This window comes from Tenrec ecaudatus, chromosome 18, assembly GCF_050624435.1.
Source record: "Tenrec ecaudatus isolate mTenEca1 chromosome 18, mTenEca1.hap1, whole genome shotgun sequence".
NCBI classification, from domain to species: domain Eukaryota; kingdom Metazoa; phylum Chordata; class Mammalia; order Afrosoricida; family Tenrecidae; genus Tenrec; species Tenrec ecaudatus.
The window spans coordinates 10,886,967-10,906,742 of NC_134547.1; the positions used below are offsets into that span (position 1 = coordinate 10,886,967).

A 19,776-nucleotide genomic window follows, 5' to 3' on the forward strand; every position below is an offset into this window, starting at 1 on the left:
CGGCGCGCGCGTGCTGCCGCTGTCCCCGCTCCTGGTGCTGAACCGCCCGCAGGTCGGGTCGGAGGCGGGCGCCCGCGGGCTCCTCCCTTCGCCAGGCCCCTCCCCAAGCCTCCCGCGCCCGCCTCCACCTCCTCCCCTCCCTCTCCGGCTCCTCCTCCCCCCTCCCAGCTCGCCCCCGCCGCTCCCCTCCCTCCCCCGGGTCCCTCCCCCTCCGCCCTCCATCCCCTCTCCCTCCCCGGCTCTCCCTCTCAGTCTCCAGCTTCTCGGCTCTTTCCCTCTTTCTCCCTCTCTCCCTCTCCTTCCCGGGCGGAGTCGCCCACCACGGCCAGCCCAGTTCTGGGGGACCTGCTCCAGGCCGTAGCGGCAGGTAAGAGATCCCTAGTTTTTTGGGGGGTGTCGTGGGAGAAAGACAGGATTCTATCCCCCCTTTTCCCCCACCCCCCGCGGCCCGCCCGGTGAGGGGGTTAGAAGAGCCCTAGGGGGGGCCGCTCTTCCTTATCTCCTTGGGGATGGGTGGGGGGTCTGCGTATCCCAGACTCGGGTTCTAAGGCCACCCCCTTCAGTGGGGTGGGGGGGCACTTGCAGCCCCCAACATCTTCGGCCCCCTCCTGCTGTCCAGTGGGGTGGGGGCTGGGGAAGAAGGGGCTCCTGGACGCTGTCAGGGGGAGCAGAGAACACCCTGTTCCCACCACCTCTGAGGAAGACCCCACCCCACCCCCGCCTGCCGTCACCACCTTTCGCCCCCTCCTTCCTGTGTCTGGGGCTCATCTTTCAGGCTCTCTGGGGTCTCTCCTGTGGAGCGCTTTCCCTCCCTCTCTCCCTTCCCTGGTCTCTCGCTGCCCAGTCTCCTTCTCAGTCTCTCAGCCCCCTCATCAACTGTGTCTGCCTCCTCCCCATCTGCAAGTTGCTTTTCTCTCCCCTGTCTCCCTCGCTGGGTTCTCTTCTCGGGTCTCTGGTCTCCAGCTATCTCCATCTCTGCTTCTTAGACAAGCCTACAGACACTTCTTAGACACCTTTCCCTCCCCAGGGAAGAGGGAGAGAGTCAAAAGAAGATCCTCCCCCCTCAACAAACACACACCTACAGAGGACTCCCCAGGAAAACCTGGAGTCCCCCAAACTCCTCTCTCTCAGCTTAGTGTTCTCTGAGTGCACAGGATCCCCTCTCCCCTTGCCTGGTTTCTGGGATTCTAAAGCCTGTCCTTCTTGCAGGCTAACTAACCTGTATCCTTTGCTGCAGGGATTGGGCCGGTCCTTCCTGCGGTCTGACTTCCCTACCTCTTGCTGTTTGTCTGTTTCCTGGCTTCCATCATCCTTTTGACAGACATCAGGTGCCTTTCCTGTTCCAGGCCAGCCCTTCCTGCAGTCTCACCCCCTTCCCTCTCCCGGTGAGGCAGCGGTGAGGGTGAGGCGGGGGTGAGGTTGAGGGTGAGGCGAGGCTGCGGTGAGGCAGTGTGCAAGTCTTGAGCTCGGTTCCCAGTGGGGGAGTTTCCCTTCCTCTTGGGAAGTGCTACAAGAGGGCCCTGTCGGTCCAGAGGTCCCTGGACATGGTATCCTCTTCCCTGCTTGAGGACCAGGGGGGCTCCGAGAGGAGGGGCGGAGAGTTCAGTGACATGACAGGCCTGTGAGCCTGACAGCGTCTTGGGTGCAGGCTGCCTCCCATGAGTGTGCTCACCAACTCCAGGGCCCTGGACGAGGCGGCCACCACCCTGTGTGACAGTGCCCATGGGGGACTCCATTGGGCTTTGAAGCTTCCTGAGTGAGCAGCCCCTCACCTGGAGTTCCCACCTCTGAGCCCGCAGCTGTGTGGCTTCCCTGGACTTGTCCTCTCTCTGGGCCTCAGCTGACCCACCACGAGCCAGAGGTGTCCCTAGAAGTTCCGAACACGGAAACCCTGGGAGTGGGTGACCCTCTGGCCTGGGGACATGGCTGGGAATGGGCGTGTTTGGCAGCTTGAGCCCCCGCCACCTGGCTCAGGGACACTGGAAACCCCAGCCCCCACCACAAACACCGTCAGAACTGCCACCCATCCTCATTCCAAAAGGTGGCAGCAGCTTCAGGCATGGGATCCCACCTGGCACGTCAGACTGGGCCCACGCCTAAGCCAGAAGCCCCACTCCATCCGGAGGCCCCTCCCCCTTATTGACTCCTTAGGGGCAGGAGAGGTGGAACAGGGGCTCTCACCATGGACCCAGCTGGCCGTCGGGGCCCACCAGGCTGGAGGGAGATGGCTGAGGGAGATGTGTACACGTGTGCCATCTGCCCTGCCGGCTCTCACCCTGAGCTCCATCTGATCTTTTTGCCCCTGCATGCTAAACAGGGATTCGGTTTCAGGACTGCTGGTGGGCAGGCAGGAGGCTGGGCAGTCCCAGCTCCCTGGGGACCAGGCTCACACCTCTTTTCATAGACATTGATCGAATGATTTTTTTTCTCCCGAACCCCCTGCTCTGCCAAAGCCCCAGGGAGAGCAGGCTGGGTTTCTACCGGCAAAAATTGAGCTGGGCCGCCGGCATGAAAGTGCCCCATCCATCACTGTTTCTGCTCCTCTTCTTGGGGAGTGCAGTAGGAGGGACAGGTAGCTGGACTGGAGGGAGGACTTCCTAGGCCGTAGTCCATCCCAGAAATAGGTGTTCTTGACACCGAGGTGTTCCCGCCCATCCTACCCCATACCCTCGTGTTTCTAGAAAGCTGGGAGGCAGAGGGAGAAGCTGAGAGAGCGAGCAAGCAGGGAGTCTTTGCTTTGCATCCTGGTGGGTTTGTAATTATGCCTAAGTTGTTGCTAATTAGGGGGATGCTAATTAGATGTATCATTAGGGGCCTTGCTGAGGGGGCTAATTGTGTGGTGGCCCTTTAAGAATAACCCCCTCCCTTGAGCACACACACACACACACACCTCCCATCCCTTACCCCTTCCCTCTTGAGGAAATTCTGCCAACAATCTGCCTCTCGCCCCCACAGGAGCCAGCTCCCAACCTGCGGGGATGTGGGTGTGTGTACGGAGAAGGTTGTGGGTTAGACTCCAATAAGAACTTTTCAGACAGAAATGGGAGACGTGAGACTGGTGGTCCAGAGAGAGGTCCCAGAGGGTGAGAGGCAAACCCACTTCCTCTCTCTTCTCTTTTTAATTGGCTACTGGGTGGCCATGGCAACGTGAGGGTGGGACAAGAGGAGCTGGGAGTGGGGGCCCCCCTCCCCTCTTTCACCTGAGAGAAACTGGAAGGCGTGGGTTGGGTTTGGCGCTGTGTGACCTTGGACACGTTATTTCCCCTTTCTGAGCTTGGATTTTCTCAACTGCGAAATGGGCGAGGTCTTCCCTAGGGATGTGTGTGTGTGTGTGTGTGTGTGTGTACACGCACGTGTGTGCTTGAGAGAGGGTGGTCTGAAAAGGTTGCACTGAGTGACACCTGGAGACGTGGGGTGGGGGAAGAGGGAGTAGGGTTTGTGGCTGTTTGGGGAAGAGGATTTCAGAAACGGGCACAGAGCATGTGCAAAGGCCGCGAGGTAGGAACGTCGGATGGGGTTGGGGGAAGCCGTTTCAGTTCGGTTTCCTCTTCATCCTCGGTGCATGTGTGTCTGCAGAATCCAGAGTGGTGGGTCCCTGGGCCCGGAGAGCGTGGGCGTTTGCCTAGATGCACGCTCCCATCGGAGGGCCCCAGGGTACGGTGGTGCAGGCTGGGCACCACACGATGGTATTTCACACCAGCGGGCGAGCCAAGAGGGGCTGAGCCAAGGTTGGCAGACCTGCAGGTGTGGCTGCATCCAACGGAGGGTGAGCCAGAAAGGGTAGGAGACGGGGTCAGAAAGCGAGAGGAGGAACAGATAGGATGGTGTCTTGGGGACCAGGCTGGGGACTTGAGGGAGCATCGCAAGCCGGTGTGTTGTGAAGGGGAATGTAGAGGAATGGCTGCTCCACCCCCAAGACCAGAGCAGCGGGGAGCCTTGAGGGAGGAGAGACCCACCCCAGTCCCCAAATGGGACCGAAAAGCCAGACGCAGGGCCTCCTTTATCATCGCTGCTGAGTGATTGTACAACTTACAGAAATCTAGAAAAAGCCCAGATCAGAGACCCAGAAGATGAGAGACAGACAGAGACAGACAGACAGACAGACTGGCCACGATCGCAGAGAGAAATGCTCTCTCTGTGTGGAAGGGAGAGATCTTCCAGCAGCTTCTCTCCGTTCCACCTGTGAGATACGGGCACCCCAATATCCATCACAGCCCCAGGCAGGAGCCCCGAGAGGGCCAGGGTGGAACCCCCTGTGTCTATGTGGCCTCCAGCTCCCAGCCCCGCACAGGGCCGAGTGCAGTCTGTGTCTGCCTGTGCCTGGCTTCGTTCGCCCATCGTCACGCCTGTGAGAGATTCACCTGTGTGTGCTCCTGGGTGCATCCAAAGGCCGCTCCTTGTTCGCTGCTGTGCCGTATTCCACGGTGTGTCCCCACCATGGTGCTCCGTGCAGATCCATCCTTACTGCCTAAGCGGCGTCTGCTCGGAGAGGTGTTTCCAGATGGGAGGCATTAAAAATAAAGCTGGTATGAACATTCTTGGCTGCAGACTTTGGGCGGACATATGGTTCTTGGGGGGTATGTCCTGAGGAGCAGAATTGCTGGCTCACAGTGCGCGCCGCGGGCGGCTGCCATCGAGCCAGCTGAACTTTCCCTCCCGCAAGGCAGGAGGAATTCTCCCTCCTTCCGAATCTTTCTCACCTTCTCTCTGTCTCTGTGTCTCCCCCTCCATCCTGCCCTCCCTGCCTTGGGCCTCATTTCCCTCCTAGTCTTGACTTACCTTCCGCCACCCCCTTCCCCTCCACAGGACCCTTCCACGCTCCATGGCTCCCCTGGCCTTGGTGGGGGTCGCACTCCTCCTGGGAGCCCCCCCCTGCACAGGGATGGCCACCCCGACCCCCTCCCCATCGCCTCCCCCAGCCAATGACAGTGACGCCAGCCTAGGGACCTGCCAGGGATCCAACCGCTGCCAGCCGGGGGTCCTGCTGCCTGTGTGGGAGCCCGACGACCCATCTCTGGGTGACAAGGTGGCCCGGGCCGTGGTCTACTTTGTGGCCATGGTCTACATGTTCCTGGGCGTGTCCATCATCGCCGACCGCTTCATGGCGTCCATCGAGGTGATCACGTCCAAGGAGAAGGAGATCACCATCACCAAGGCCAATGGCGAGACCAGCGTGGGCACCGTCCGCATCTGGAACGAGACCGTGTCCAACCTCACGCTCATGGCCCTGGGCTCCTCGGCCCCCGAGATCCTGCTGTCCGTCATCGAGGTCTGCGGCCACAACTTCCAGGCTGGCGAGCTGGGCCCGGGCACCATCGTGGGCAGCGCCGCCTTCAACATGTTCGTGGTCATCGCCGTGTGCGTCTACGTCATCCCGGCCGGCGAGTGCCGCAAGATTAAGCACCTGAGGGTCTTCTTTGTCACCGCCTCCTGGAGCATCTTCGCCTACGTCTGGCTCTATCTCATCCTTGCCGTCTTCTCCCCGGGCGTGGTGCAGGTGAGCAAGGATCCAGGGACAGACACACACACACACAGACACACACACACAGTAGGGATTCCCTGGGCTTGGGGAGCTTCGTGTGTTTGGCCTCAACGCCGGCTGGCATCCTGGGGCTGCCAGGCGTGGTCATGCAGGTGGCGTGCTGCCCAATGGCACGGCGTTTAAAGAGGGCAAGTCAGGTCGAGCCAGGACAATCTCCCAGAGGCCTGTGCACCTACGGAATCCAGAGTGGGTGGGTAGGGAGGGGTCTCTGGGCTCCAGGTATTTGCACCCAGGCGTGCGCACCTCTGAGGGCCGCTGGGTGTGGTCTTCCAGGTCGCGCACTGTGCATTAATGGGGGCGAAAGGGTACCAGGGATGGTTGGCGTCTGGCGGGCGCTCACAGACCTGTCTCTGGATGTCAGGCCCTGCAGGGCTCCTCTGCACGGAGGGGCCGCTGCTTGCACCGTGCCCACTGGACCTTGGCACCTACCCACGCAGAAGGGCCGTCTCAGAAAGCTGACGATATAGAGACGCTGTCCTGCGTGTACAAGGGGGCTTCACGAAGTTCGGAGGGAGAGAGGAAAAAAGTCTCTTTTATCTGCTCCGTTTGTCTTCCTCTTGGAGAGGCCACCTGCACCCCACCCCACCCCCCTGGTCCCCGTGGTGCCCCCGTGACCTGTATGGTTCATGCTGTGCTGCATGTCACAGCCGAGCCGGGTGTTGGCCAGCGGCGTTCCCCTGTTTTTGCTATGTCGCGGTTGCCTTGTGCCTCATGTCTTCCCTTTCTGCAATGAGCCAGCATCCCCTCTCCTAATTCATCCTCCTACCTAATTCACGCTCTGCGCGCACCATCCTGGCAAGTGTTCCTTGACAGCGATTGGGTCGTTCGGTGTGCTTTGCATAATTTACCCACGGGCTTGGAGGACGACGCCAGGCCCACATCTGCCCCATCACCGGGCTCATTACCCGTCTTTGCCAGAGATGCGGCCACGGTTTGCATAATTCATTCATTACCCTGCCTTGATGGCCGAAGGCCGGATCGCCGATGCCACTCCGATGTCATTTAAACCCACATGTCCTCGGCGCCGCAGGTACAGAACCTGGTGGCCACTTTGCATAATTTATCCCTGTGAGGTTGACATTTTGACCCCGCAGCTGCATCATTTACACCTACATTTGCATAATGATCAGCCCCTCCTCTGTCGGAGAGCCTGAACCTGAAGGTGTGCATAGTTTTCCTTTAAAATATCTGCCCCGCCCCCCCCCAGTTATTTCCCACAAACCCTCCGTCTTTGCATAAAGTCTCGCATGCACATGGTTGGCCTCGTTCATTCGCCCACATGCGTAATTTAATGCAAGGGACGCAGGTCCCATTGGTGTGTGTGTGTGTGTGTCTGTGTTGGTGTGTGTGTGTGTGTTGGTTTCAGTGTCTGTATGTGTTTGTGTGTGTGTCTGTGGTGTGTGTATGTGTGTGTTTGTCTATGTGCATGTATGTATCAGTTTGTGTGTATGTTTGTGTTGGTGTGTGTGTGTTGGTTTCAGTGTCTGTATGTGTTTGTGTGTGTATAGTGTGTGTCTGTATGGTGTGTGTGACTGTGTGTGTTTGTCTGTGTGCATGTATGTATCAGTTTGTGTGTGTCTCTGCGTATATTTGAGTGTGTGTGTGTGTGTGTGTGATTCTTGCCTTTCTGGCAGATTTTTGCTAGTTATAGTTGCTTAGTAGGAAAGACCCGAAGCTGTAGGTATAAAAAGGTTTTGCAGATGAGACAATACATTAAGCCCTGGTCAGCAGATTGAAATTGCCAGCCAGCTTCTCGGGAGAAAGACAGGGCTTCCACAATAAACAGTGACAGTCTTGGAGACCCACAGGGGCAGGTCTGCCCTGTCCTATAGGGTTGCTATGAGTCAGCATTGACTTGATGGCAGTGAGGTTGAATTGGAAGGGATCTGAGATTCCAGGGAGGAGAGGGGGAGATAGTAGTAGCCCCAGAAGACGACTGAGAGAGAGACAGAAAGTTACTACATTTGATGCCTGGCTGTGGGCACTGAGCTTCATGTGCTGTTAAAAAGGACGGTGTTTGGATGAATGAATGAATGCTGTGAGAATTATAAACACCGTGAGTGAAAGGTGGGAATAGCGTTGGGGATGGAGGAGATGTTTTCTGAGAAGGAATTGTGGGAAATACAGAGAGAGAATAAAATGTCACAGCACCGGGTGGGGAAGCAGCCCCCCGGGGACCCCTCTGGGAGTCACATGGGGACCAGAACACATGAGACATTGTCCCTAAAGTCTTGGAAGAACTGGTACTAGACAAATTCACCTCACTGCCACCGAGTCATTTCCAACTCAGAGCAGTCCTACGGGACAAGGGTAGAACTGCCCCTGTGGGGTTCCCAGACTGTTGCTCTTTATTTCTTTATAAATAATTTTATTGGTGGCTCTTACAGTCTTCTAACAATCCATCCGTCCATTGTGTCCAGCACATTTGTCCATAAGTTGCCATCATCGTTTCCCAAACATTTTCTTTTTTTGTATGTATTTTTTCCAAACATTTTCTAACAGCTCCTCTAAAAGCACAAACTAATTAAAATTAAACGTCTATGGGAGTCGAAAGCCTCCTCTCTCTCCCATGGAGTGGCTGGTGATTTTGAACTGCTGATCTTCTGTTAGCAGCCAGTGCATAAGCCAGCAGGGCTCCCTAGATAAAGACGACCTGGAGGCAGGGCCCTGGAGGTGTGAGAGGACAGAAACCCAGTTCCAAGTTCTCCAGAATGGCTGTGTGGCCTTGGGCAAAGCCCTGCCCTCTCTGGGCCTCCATGGTCACACCTGAACCAGGATGGCGCTGATCCAAACCAGTCATCTCTGACTCATCCAGCCAAGGCCCTCTATTTAAAGCAAACGCATTGTTACGGCCCCTTTGCTCTCAGATACTCTGACGCTGAAATTCTTGGCCATAGAAGTCTTGAGTTCGATGCGTAGGTCTTGGCGCCAGAGGGCCTGGCTTCAAATCCCACCCACCTCTGCTGCTTACCGGCTAGGGGACCTGCTTACACGGCAGCTTCTCCTTGCCTCCGTTTGCCCATCTGCCGAATGGGGTCGCCACAGAACCGACCTCAGTCAGGAAGACTGCCGGGAGGAACAACCGAATGGCCCAGTGTGGAACAGGGCCAAGAACATAGATTCCCAAACTTATTGTGGCCTCCTGTTGCCTTTCAGGAAAAATAAAAATCACTCGGCAATCTCCTGGTGATTACAGACATTCATCCTATAACCCAGCATCTGGGATAAAGTGTAGGCATTTGCTTTTGCAGCCCAGCCCCTTTGGGTTATTCCAATGCCCACCCCCCACCCAGGGGGTGCTATCACCCACTCTGGGAAGCACTGGCTTAGCATGGCTTTCCTCAATGAGAGTACATGTTCTGTAACTAATCTTAGCATGGACGAACCTGTCTCTGTACCAGGGACCCTGGTGGCATGGTAGTGGGTTACAAGTTTGCTCCCACCAGCCGCTACTTGGAAGAAAGACGAGGCTGTCTGCTCCTGTCGACATTCACAGCCTCGGAAACCCACAGGGACAGTTGTAGTTTGTCTTCTGAGGTCACCGTGAGTCAGATTCTGCTCGGTGGCATTGAGTTTGGTTTTGGATACTCATGGCGGGGAGGAGTCCTGGTGGCGCCATGGTTAAGTGCTCAGGGACTAACCGGGAGGTCAGCAGTTCAAACCCACCAGATGCTCTGCAGGGAAAAGATGAGGCTTTCTGCTCCATCCAGAGACAGCCAGATTATGAGTCGGAATTGACTTGATGGTGATGGGTGTGGTGTTTGTGGTCTTTGAGGGAGGAGCCCTAGTGGCTCCACAGTTAAGCACTCAGCTGCTGATGGGAAAGGTGGGCGGTTTAAACCCACCCAGCGGCGTGGCTGTGCGCTCTGGTCAAGATGTGACCTGTTGCAGGGGGTCACTGCGCGTCTGAATCTCCACTCATCAGCCTCTCACAACAACAGTACATGAGTGAGTCCCAGGGTGGCTCAGATGGCTTCATCCTCTGTTTGAATTGACACAGAGGCGCTTAGGAAGAGAGGCACGCCCACTGATCCAAGGACCAGCCACTGAAAACGTTACGGAGTGTTTCAGGGGCGCCCCAGGTCACTGGCCCAAACATGTAAGTGTGGTGCTTCTGTCTGGTTCGTTGGATGGTGCCCAGGTCTTAAGCCTTATGAGCACCCCCTGCCCCCAGGTACACGTGACCTCTGTTCACCTGGAACAGCGGAGGAATAAAGAGAGTCAGGAGCAGGAGGGGCACGTGGCATGTGTGGCTCATTGCCCGCCTCCCCCAACAACTGCCTCCTTTGCCATGAGACCAGAAGAACTAGATGGTGCCCGACTACCCTTGCTGACTACTTTGGACGAAGATCCAATAGAGGCACCTTGATCAAAAGGGGATAAATGTAGAACACACTCTCATAAAAACCCATGAAGCTTAGACAAACCTTTAAACCCACAGTCTTAAAATCGAACCATGATTCAGCTTCATGGATCGGCATGGTTCTTTTCGAAGCGGGGTCTGAACTGGGAATGAACCTCCTCTTCTCTGTGAAGAAGCAGCCAGGCCAACGTGGGAGCCGTTTTCTGAGGCCGAGATGGGCGAGACTGAGCTTGTGCTTCTGTCAGGGTGGTCGCCTGATCGAGACCCAGGCCGGCCAATACTGTGGTTACTGGGGAGTAGCAGAGGAGGGGCTTTGGGAGAATGGAGCAGAGAGGGAGTGTGGGACAGTGTGAGCCGACACTGTGTGTGTGTGTGTGTGTGTGTCCGTGGCATAATGGAGGAGGGAGGAAACACAGAGGTAAAGAGATGAAGGAAGGAAGCTGGAGGTTGGCACTGCTGGATGGGGACTTCTGTCACTTGGTGGTGGCTGAGGCCATGTGGGTCCTCGGTGAGAGGTCACTCAGGAGCTAACACGGGCTTGCCAGGCTCTAGTGAGAGGAGCGATCTGCCAGGCTGTCTCACCAGGAGATAGCAGCTGCTGGAGAGCAACAGAATTTCACTTTTAAGAGCTTACAATGGGGGAGCGGCAGGCCGGGGGTACTTGGCAGGTAGCCATTGGTCTGAGGCAATAACATGTCCGTATATGGTCATGTGGGTCAGGTGAACCAGGCGTGGCAGGTTTGGGTGGCTGACTGCTGGAAACTCGCAGAAGCGGGCATGGTGCGTGGCATCCCCGTCATTCCTGTTCTGTCACTGTCACCCGGTGACATAAAATGTGGACGGTGGATGGAGGAAGAGCTAGCTCAAAGGGCAGGGGAAGCCCCAGCAGGGAGAGAGAGGTAGAGGTCGCTCTGGAGAGACGCGTAGTGAACGAGAAGAGACCCCACCGTGGAAGCAGCCGGAATCTACAAGAAGGTGCAACAGAAGGACACGGGGCCAGGAACTAGCAGTTTCAAGAAATGAGAAAAGGGGGTGGTGGGCAAAGAAGCCAAGGCAGCGGAGGAGGAAAGAGGAAAATGAGAGACAGAGGCAGAGACGGAAAGAGGCAGAGACACAGACACTCCCAGCCTGGGGGTGTGTGGGGGGGCAGGGGGAGACAAACAGAAACAAAAGGAGGGACACAGAGAGAAAGATGGGTGGCGGTCCATGGAGAGAGAGGCCATCGGCCAGAAGTGGGGAGAGGCAGAGAAGAAGAGACTGGAGAGGGAGGGAGGGAGAGAGGGAGACAGGTGAGGGGAGAGGGAGAGGAATGGTCAAGAAAGGGAGATGCTGAGAGCCCCCAGAGGCCTTGGGATCCAGTGGGCGCCCCTGCTGGCTGGGAGGAGCAGGTCCAGCGGGTAGAGCAGCAGGAGAGGAAGAGCGAGACTGGGCGGGGCGCAGACACTCCCAGAAGGCCGTGGGGGAGCTGGCGCCCCCTGGCGGCGGGGCGGGGCACAGACACTCCCAGAAGGCCGTGGGGGAGCTGGCGCCCCCTGGCGGCGGGGCGGGGCGGGCGCCCTCTAGCGGCCGGTCCTGACGCCGCGGCCTCCCGCAGGTGTGGGAGGCGCTGCTGACCCTGGTCTTCTTCCCGGTGTGCGTGGTGTTCGCCTGGATGGCCGACAAGCGGCTGCTCTTCTACAAGTACGTGTACAAGCGCTACCGCACCGACCCCCGCAGCGGCATCATCATCGGCGCCGAGGGCGACCCCCCGAAGAGCATCGAGATGGACGGCACGTTCGTGGGCGCCGCCGAGGGGTCAGTGGCCGAGCTGGGCGGCCTGGGCCCCAGCCCGGAAGAGGCCCGCGAGCTGGACGCCAGCCGCCGCGAGGTCATCCAGATCCTCAAGGACCTGAAACAGAAGCACCCGGACAAGGACCTGGAGCAGCTGGTGGGCATCGCCAACTACTACGCCCTGCTCCACCAGCAGAAGAGCCGCGCCTTCTACCGCATCCAGGCCACGCGGCTGATGACCGGCGCGGGCAACGTGCTGCGCAGACACGCGGCGGACGCGTCGCGCAGGGCCACGCCCACCGAGGGCTCAGGTGAGGATGAGGACGATGGGGCCAGCCGCATCTACTTCGAGCCCAGCCTCTACCACTGCCTGGAGAACTGCGGCTCCGTCTTGCTGTCCGTCACCTGCCAGGGCGGCGAGGGCAACAGCACCTTCTACGTGGACTACCGCACCGAGGACGGCTCGGCCAAGGCCGGCTCCGACTATGAGTACAGGTGGGTGCCGGGGCCCCAGCGCGCCACCCCGGGGTGGCTGGGCGGGGAAGGTTGGCTGTTGGCCAGTTGTGGGGTCCCATCATGCTGGTCCATCTCCTGGTTGCTCTCCTAACCTGTTTTTACCGGCAGTCTCCATTCATTCTTCAGGAGCAAATGAATCCATCTCCACCCACCTGGCTTGCTGGTTGAAGTCATCCTCCATCCTCCTGGGGCTTGGAGCCACCTTCATCTCCCACCCCTGCCCGCTGCCTCCCCAGCCGTCCTCAGGGGGCACTGCGGTGCGAAGGTCTTTGCTCTGCCATCAGTCTCATGGGGCATAATTGGCCAACCACCCATGCTCTTCCCTCACCACCCCATGTCTCCCTGCGGTCACTCTTCCCCCTTTCCCTAGGCCTAGAGGACCCTGGCCCTACCTTGAACTCTGAGCCAGCCTCTCATTTGACCTTGGGCCTGAGCTGTCGAGGATCTAGGAGTACCTTCTGCCTGATGGTGGAACCAAAGAGCTCAGGGAAGAGCTGCCCCCTTCCTAACTGTGCCCCTGCGCCCATCCCAGGCAGCATTCACAGGCCCTGGCATCATTGATCAAGGCGTCTGAGAGCTGGGTTCTAGTCTGAGCTTAGTCCTGGGTCCTGTTCGTTTGACTGGGCTCTGCCTCCATCTGAGCAGGTAGGGCTGTCATGAACAGCTGCTGAGGTTGTGCCCGGCATAAACGCACAGTAGCTCAGGAGCCTCTGTTCACAGAGTAGACAAGGTAGAAGAATTCCATGTCTAGGGGGACTCTTGGAAATGTCTTAAAGAAAGATACCTTTGGCTAAATTTACACCGAGGCCCCAGATGGGTTAGAGTGACCCTGTAGGCCTTCGTTTCTCCAGAGTAAGCATGATCTCAAACAGCATGGTGGTCTTAGGGCTCTTTGATTGAAGCCCCTAAGACTCTAAGAGACCAAGAGAGTTCAACATTAAAAAATATCATTTTATTGGAGGCTCGTACAACTCATATCACCATCCATCCATGGTGTCCAATTTGTACACAGGTCGCCATCATCATTTTCAAAAATTTCCTTTCTACTTGAGCCCTGGGGGGTCAGCTCCTTTCCCCTCCCCACCTCCCTCAGTTCAACATTTTGATTGCTTTACCAGGAGTTGAGCAGTTGGTGGTCCAAAGGTTCAGAGGCACCTCAAGACAGACCTTAACCTTTGCTCCAAATCCTTCACGTTGAAAACCACCTGGGGCAGTTGTACACACACAGGGAGGGGATGGGCCATCAAGTCAAGGGCAGCTAGGGACAGGATCAAAGACATTGTTGTTCTAACTGACCTCCGGCTTCGGGATCCTAAGCGTTCGTCTTCTCAGGTTCTTCGTGTCCTTGTTGGAACAGAAGGTCTGTCACTGTGACCCTAGCCTTCTTCTTGTTGATACCTGGCACCTACAATCCTCCATGTTCTTTTTCATCCCCGAGGTTCTATTTGGACTATTTTCCCACCGACAGCAGGCCTGTCAGGACCGTGTTCGTGGACCCCATGACTCCCTTCTCCCAGACTCACCGAATCTTCCCCTCTTGCATCCTCTCTCGCGTAGAGAAGAATACACGTGATCGGGAACCTATCTGAGAGCGGGCTGTGAACAGCAGGGCCCCTCCCCCACGGGATACTTGATTGTCCTCTTCTAAGAAGAATGACCAGCTCCTGCAGAAATGCCCGAGGGCGATCACGCTCCGGAAATTTAACAAAGCATCAATATGAACACTCAGTCCAGTCTTCTGTTCCCATGTCCTCGGCCATCCCACTGATATCCATCAGGGAAGCTTCTTCCCTCCCTTCCTCCTCCCTCCCTCCCTTCCTCTCTCTGTCTCCCCCTCCCTCCTGATTTCCCATCCAAGCTCACTCAGAACCTCCCTTTGCACTTGGTTGCCAGGTCTCTTGAGGATCCTTCTGCCTGGACCAACTCCTCCACGTTCCCATGGCTTTTGTGACCCCTGACCCTTTAGAAGATGGCAGGTCGGTCCCTTCGCCGACCAGTCCTCAACCTGGACTTGTCTTGTTTCAGGTGGGACCCTTTCAGAAGGACTCCTACAAAGCCATGCTTCCTCATTATGTCCTGGAAGCAGGCACACAAGACCCGTCGGTTCTGGTCTAAACCTCACGGCCCAGTGGTAGAATTCTAACCTTCCATGCTTGCACCTGGGTTTGATTCCTGCCCAGTGCACTCATGCCCAGCGTGTGTGTTTCATGATGCCCAACAGGTTTCAGCGGAGCTTCCAGACAGAAATGGACTAGGAAGACAGGCCTGGCCATACACACCCAAAGATCAGCCAACGCCTCACAAGGGTCCAATCCCACGGTGCATGGGGTCGCCCAAACACCACCAACAGTAATAGCAACAACAGTGATCATTTTGACCAATCAAAAGCACATTTAAGAAGCAGTGCTGAGCCCTGCTGTTCCTGGTGAGATGGGGTGGGGCAGAGGTGGGGGCAATGAGATTTCTGAGATTCACAAATGCCCAGAGTCATTTGATGCCCTCAGTGGTGCCCCGAGGAGTTCTCATTCCCCATCCCCTCCCAGAGGCTCACCCCTGACCGTGTTCATGTCACGGCCTCATCCTACCTCCCGGGAAGAGCATCCGCTTTATGCTATCCCTCTTAAAAATGGAAATCAAGTTCTATCATTCACTTGCTCAGGAGCCTCCCTTTGCAGGAAACACCGCAGTGCTCAGCAGGACCAACCGAGGCCCTGGAATAGCTGCCCGTGCCCTTTCTGACGTCCGCTCCCACCTCTTCTTGCTCTTCCCTCCCGAGCCACACTGGTCTCCTCTCTGTTGCTCCCACACTCCAGGCCTGCTCCTACCTCAGGACCTTCGCGTGGGCTGTTCCCTCTGCCAGGATCACCCTACTCCACACAGCCCCTTCCCCTCACTCTCCACGCCCTCACCTCCACAGCTCCATCTCCACCGGGCACCATATCACACAACTGTTTATGGTGCTTGATCAGAAGTGTCACCAGGGCAGGGGCTTTTATCTCATCCCGTTGGGGGGTCGTTTCCCCCAGCAGGACCGTGCCTGGCACCCAGCAGGTGCTCCTCCATCTCTGTTGGGTGAATGCACTAGCATTCAATCATCCTGTGAGTAACTGTCACTGATAGGACTTTCTGATGGGCCGTGAGTTCTTTGAAGCAGGGTCCTGGTCACATGGCTGGGCACCAAACAGACACTTGGGTCGTGTTTGTTGAATACAGGAATGATGTTGAGTTAGGGAGTGTGGGCTTTCTTTTGAGAGACAAAAAGCTTCTTACTGAGAGATGGGGTGGAGAAGTAACAAGGTCCCTTTTGTCTGCTATTCAAAGTAAGATCCACAGCCCCAGAGAACTCACAGCCCAACAAGCGCTTGTGAGAAATGCAGTCTAAGAGTTAGGGACTCAGATCTACATCTTAAAGAGACTCCCAGGGGTTCTTATGCCTGAGGACAGGGAGAAGCTCAGGCTGTGGAACTAACAGCCCAGGCGCTCTGTACCCTGAGAATTTGCATGCGCTGTTCCCTCTTTGAGGATCCCTGGTGGCAGACTAGTCACCGTGAGGTCAGTGGTTTAAAACGACTAGTCCCTTCGTGAGAGAAAGAGGAGGCTTTCTACTCCTGCAAAGAGGACGTCTCGGAAATCCACTGGGGCTGTTCCGCCCCGTCCCGTCCCGCCCGTATCGCTGTGAATGGGCATGAGATCAGTGGTGACGAATCTGGGGTTCTGGTTCCTTTTGCTGCCTCCAGCTGCCTTCTCCATTAAGTCTCCTCCAGGCGGTCTGCCCTGATCTCACCTTCGTTACCTGTTCCCTCCGCCCTCCTCACACATAAGCCTTCCTTGGTGGATGGGGGACCAACTCAGCCTCCTTTGCACTCAGCAGCCCCAGCCACCGGGAAGCTCACCTTGACTGGTGAGCATTCCCCTAACACCTGTTCACCCTCATCGCTGAGCGCTCCTGAGAGCGCCCCCTTTTCCAGGAAGCCTGCCGGGGATCTTCCTGCCTCCCCATACCAGCGTGCACCCCCTCACCCACTCTCCCCACCCGGTTGGTTCCCCTGCAGCGAGGGCACGCTGGTCTTCAAGCCGGGCGAGACGCTGAAGGAGCTGCGCATCGGCGTCATCGACGACGACATCTTCGAGGAGGACGAGCACTTCTTCGTGCGGCTGCTGAACCTGCGCGTGGGCGACGCGCAGGGCATGTTCGAGCCCGACTGCGGCGGGCGGCCCAAGGGGCGGCTGGTGGCGCCGCTGCTGGCCACCGTCACCATCCTGGACGACGACCACGCGGGCATCTTCTCCTTCCAGGACCGCCTGCTGCACGTGAGCGAGTGCATGGGCACCGTGGACGTGCGCGTGGTGCGCAGCTCGGGCGCGCGCGGCACCGTGCGGCTGCCTTACCGCACGGTGGAGGGCACGGCGCGTGGCGGCGGCGTGCACTACGAGGACGCGTGCGGCGAGCTCGAGTTCGGCGACGACGAGACCACGTGAGCGTGAGCGCGCGCGCGCGGGGGTGGCCCCGGGAGCCGGGGCGGGGCCTGGAGCCGGGGCGGGGCCTGGATGGGCGGAGCCTAGGGATAGGGTGTGGCTAGAAGCTAGGGACACGCTAACATGTGGGGTGGGCGGGGCCGGGATGGGGCGGGGCCTAGGGATAGGGTGGGGCTAGAAGCTAGGGACACGCTAACACGTGGGGGGGCGGGGCCGGGATGGGGCGGGGCCTAGGGATAGGGTGGGGCTAGAAGCTAGGGACACGCTAACACGGGTGGGGCGGGGCCTGGGAATGGGACGAGGCTGAGCCGAGGTGAGGCTGGAAGCCCGGGTGGGGTCTGAAAATGGGACGCAGGGAGGGGCTAGAAGCTGACATGCGGTGGGACTAGGACCCTAGGAGCAGCCAGGAGAGGGGGCGGGCCCCCAATTGGGCAGAGCCTGGAAATTGGGGGGTGCTGGTAGTCTTAGCACTGCTGAAAAATTGGGTGGGGCTGAGAGATGAGCCAGTGCGGAGGGGGAGGGTGGAGGGTGGGCGAGGGGGGTGTGTGTGCTCAGAGAGGCATTGCCAGTCGGATACATTGACCTTGAAATGAAGGATGGGGCCAGAGTTGAGTTGGGCAGTACCAGTTTGTGGGTGGAGTCAGGGGTGGTGCCAGGGGCGTGGGCGGGGCCAGAGACAGGGCTACTCGGTTGGCGATCAAGACAGGGCCAGGGGCATGTGGTAGGGCAGTGACTGTAAGGTAAATTGGTCTGGGGACCAGGCTGGGGGAAGGGCAGGGAGGGATGGAGTTGGACCTAGGGATGTTGTTGCTAGGTGCCCAACCTGTAGGATCCACCTCACAGCAACCTCCACGTACAAGACAACCAATCAGCGCTCAGTCTGGGGCCATCCTCACAATCGCGTTATGTTTGAGCCCATTGGTGCAGCTGTCATGTCACTGTCTCCTCGAGGGACTTGCTCATTTTCACTGACCAAGCATGAGGTCCTCCTCATCACGTGTCCAAGGATGTTTGATGACGTCTCACCTTCTTCACTTCCGAGGAGCATTCTGGCTGTACTTCTTCCAAGACTGATTTGTTCTTCTGGTTAACCACAACCAGAACCCCAACCAAACTTACCACCATCCAGTCCATGCGGACTCAGAATGACCCTTATAGGAGGACAGGGTAGAACTGCCCCTGTGGGTTTCCCAAGATTATAGCTCTTTTCAGGAGTCAGAGAAAGTGCTAGCTTTTCTCCCGTGGAGCGACTGGTGGTTTTGAACTGCTAACCCGGTGGTAAGTACCCCAGCACGTAACCATGATGCCACCGGGTCTCCTTCTGGCAGTTCATGGTATTTCAATATTCATTAGCATCACCCTGATTCAACAGCATCAATTCTTCGGTCTTCCTTCTTTGTCACCCAGCTTTTGCATACATGCCAGTCGACTGAAAGTATCCTGCTTTGGGATCAGGCACCCCTTAGTCCTCAAGGTGATATCTTTGCTTTTGAACTCTTTAAAGAAGTCTTTCGCTGTAGACTTGCCCAAGGCAACAGGTTGTCTGAGTTCTTCACTGCTATTTCCAGGGGCAATGTTTGTGGATATATATATAGTCTACCCTGATGTTGCTTGCTGGTCCAGTTGTGAGGTTTGCTGGTGGTTTTCTCTCAGCTGTGGTCTTGACTCTTCTTCACTAAGTGCTGCACGTCCGCTTTGCTCAAGGCGAGCAAGGTGACGCCACCTGCATATCGCGCAGGTTACTTGCTCTAAAGCCTCCCTCTAATCCTGCTACCACGTTCTTCACAGAGCCCAGTTTTTCCGAATATTTGTTCAGCATACGTACGGATCGAATAAGTGCGGCGAAAGGCTACAATCTTCCTCAGTGTTAAACCATGTAGTGTCTTCTTGTTCTGTTTGAACGGCAGCCGCTCGTTCCGCGGATTAGTTCCACAGGAGCACCATGAAGTGCCCTGGAGTCCCCATTCGCAACGGTGTCCAGAGTTTGTTAGGATCCACACAGTCCAATGCCTTTACACACTCAGGAGAACACCGGGAAACATCTTTCTGGCGGTCCCTGCTCTCAGTCAAGACCCACCTGACGACAGCAACGGTACCCCTCATTCTACCTCCTTTTCTGAATCCGGCCTGAATTTGTGGAAGATCCCTGTGGATGTTCTGCTGCCACTGTTAGTTTTCCTCATCAAAAAAAAATTTGGCTTGTGTTTGATATTAACGAGTTATTGTTTGGTCATTTCTATTGGGTCACCTTGCTTCGGAACGGGGCACAGACAGGCATCGCTTCCCCTTGGTTGGCCCAGGAACTGTCTCGCGGATTTCTGGGCGTAAACGAGTGAACGAGGGACGCCAGAGTTGTGTCCGGTTGCTGAAACCTCCCCTCTGGGTTTCCGTCCTTTCCTGGAGCCTGGTTATTCTCCGGTGGGTGCGGTCAGTGCTGCGTGGACGTATCCTTTCAGGACCCCCAGCGTTTATCACATTCAACCTTCTGAAATGGTTGGGCATCGACCAGTTCTCTTCCGTACAGTGACCCTGCCACCTTCTGCGGATGCTTCCTGCACCGTTCAGTGATGTGGCGGATCCAGGGCAAAAGAAGCCCCTTGGAGAAGGCGAAGGGAGAGGCTTGAGGGACAGGGCTGGGGGAGAAGGCAGGGCGTGGTCAAGGGGGGGGTGTTGAAATGGGCGGGGTTGGAGGCAGAGCAGGTTCTGGAGAGGGAGGTGGCCAGGGAGAGAAGAGGGGAGGCAGGATTAGGGAGTGGCAAAGGAGATGGAATGGTGGGGGCAGGGGAAAGTAGGGAGAGATGCCGCTGGGCTGGGGCGGAGGAGCAGGAGGAGGAGGAGGAGGAGACTGGGAGTCTGCGAGGGGCGTGGTCTGTTGGGGAGGAGCCTGTGGAGGGGGCGGGATCTTGGGAGGGTGGGGCCTGCGGACAGGACGCAGGAAAGAGGAGGGAGGGGAGCTGCCAGTCTGAGGGGAGTAAGACCGAGGGGGCATAGTTGGTAACTGGTGGCTCTGGAGTGTGGCTTTAGAAGGGGTCAGCCTCAAGGAGATGAGGGCTGGATGGTGAGGAAGTGGGTGGTGAAGAAGGGGCAGGACCTGGGCCACTAAGGAAGG

The 19,776-nt window shown here is 57.3% G+C and overlaps 1 protein-coding gene across 1 annotated transcript in view; it reads left to right on the plus strand.

The window, feature by feature from the left end:
- Positions 1–237: 237 nt before the first annotated feature.
- Positions 238–19,776, plus strand: part of SLC8A2 (solute carrier family 8 member A2) — a 41,950-nt gene continuing 22,411 nt past the window's right edge. Inside the window, exons 1-4 of the mRNA XM_075536278.1 lie at positions 238–367; positions 4,807–5,497; positions 11,500–12,170; positions 16,244–16,666. Of these exons, the coding sequence (XP_075392393.1) occupies positions 4,823–5,497; positions 11,500–12,170; positions 16,244–16,666 (1,769 nt within the window). The 5' untranslated portion in view covers positions 238–367; positions 4,807–4,822. The remainder of the gene's footprint in view (positions 368–4,806; positions 5,498–11,499; positions 12,171–16,243; positions 16,667–19,776) is intronic.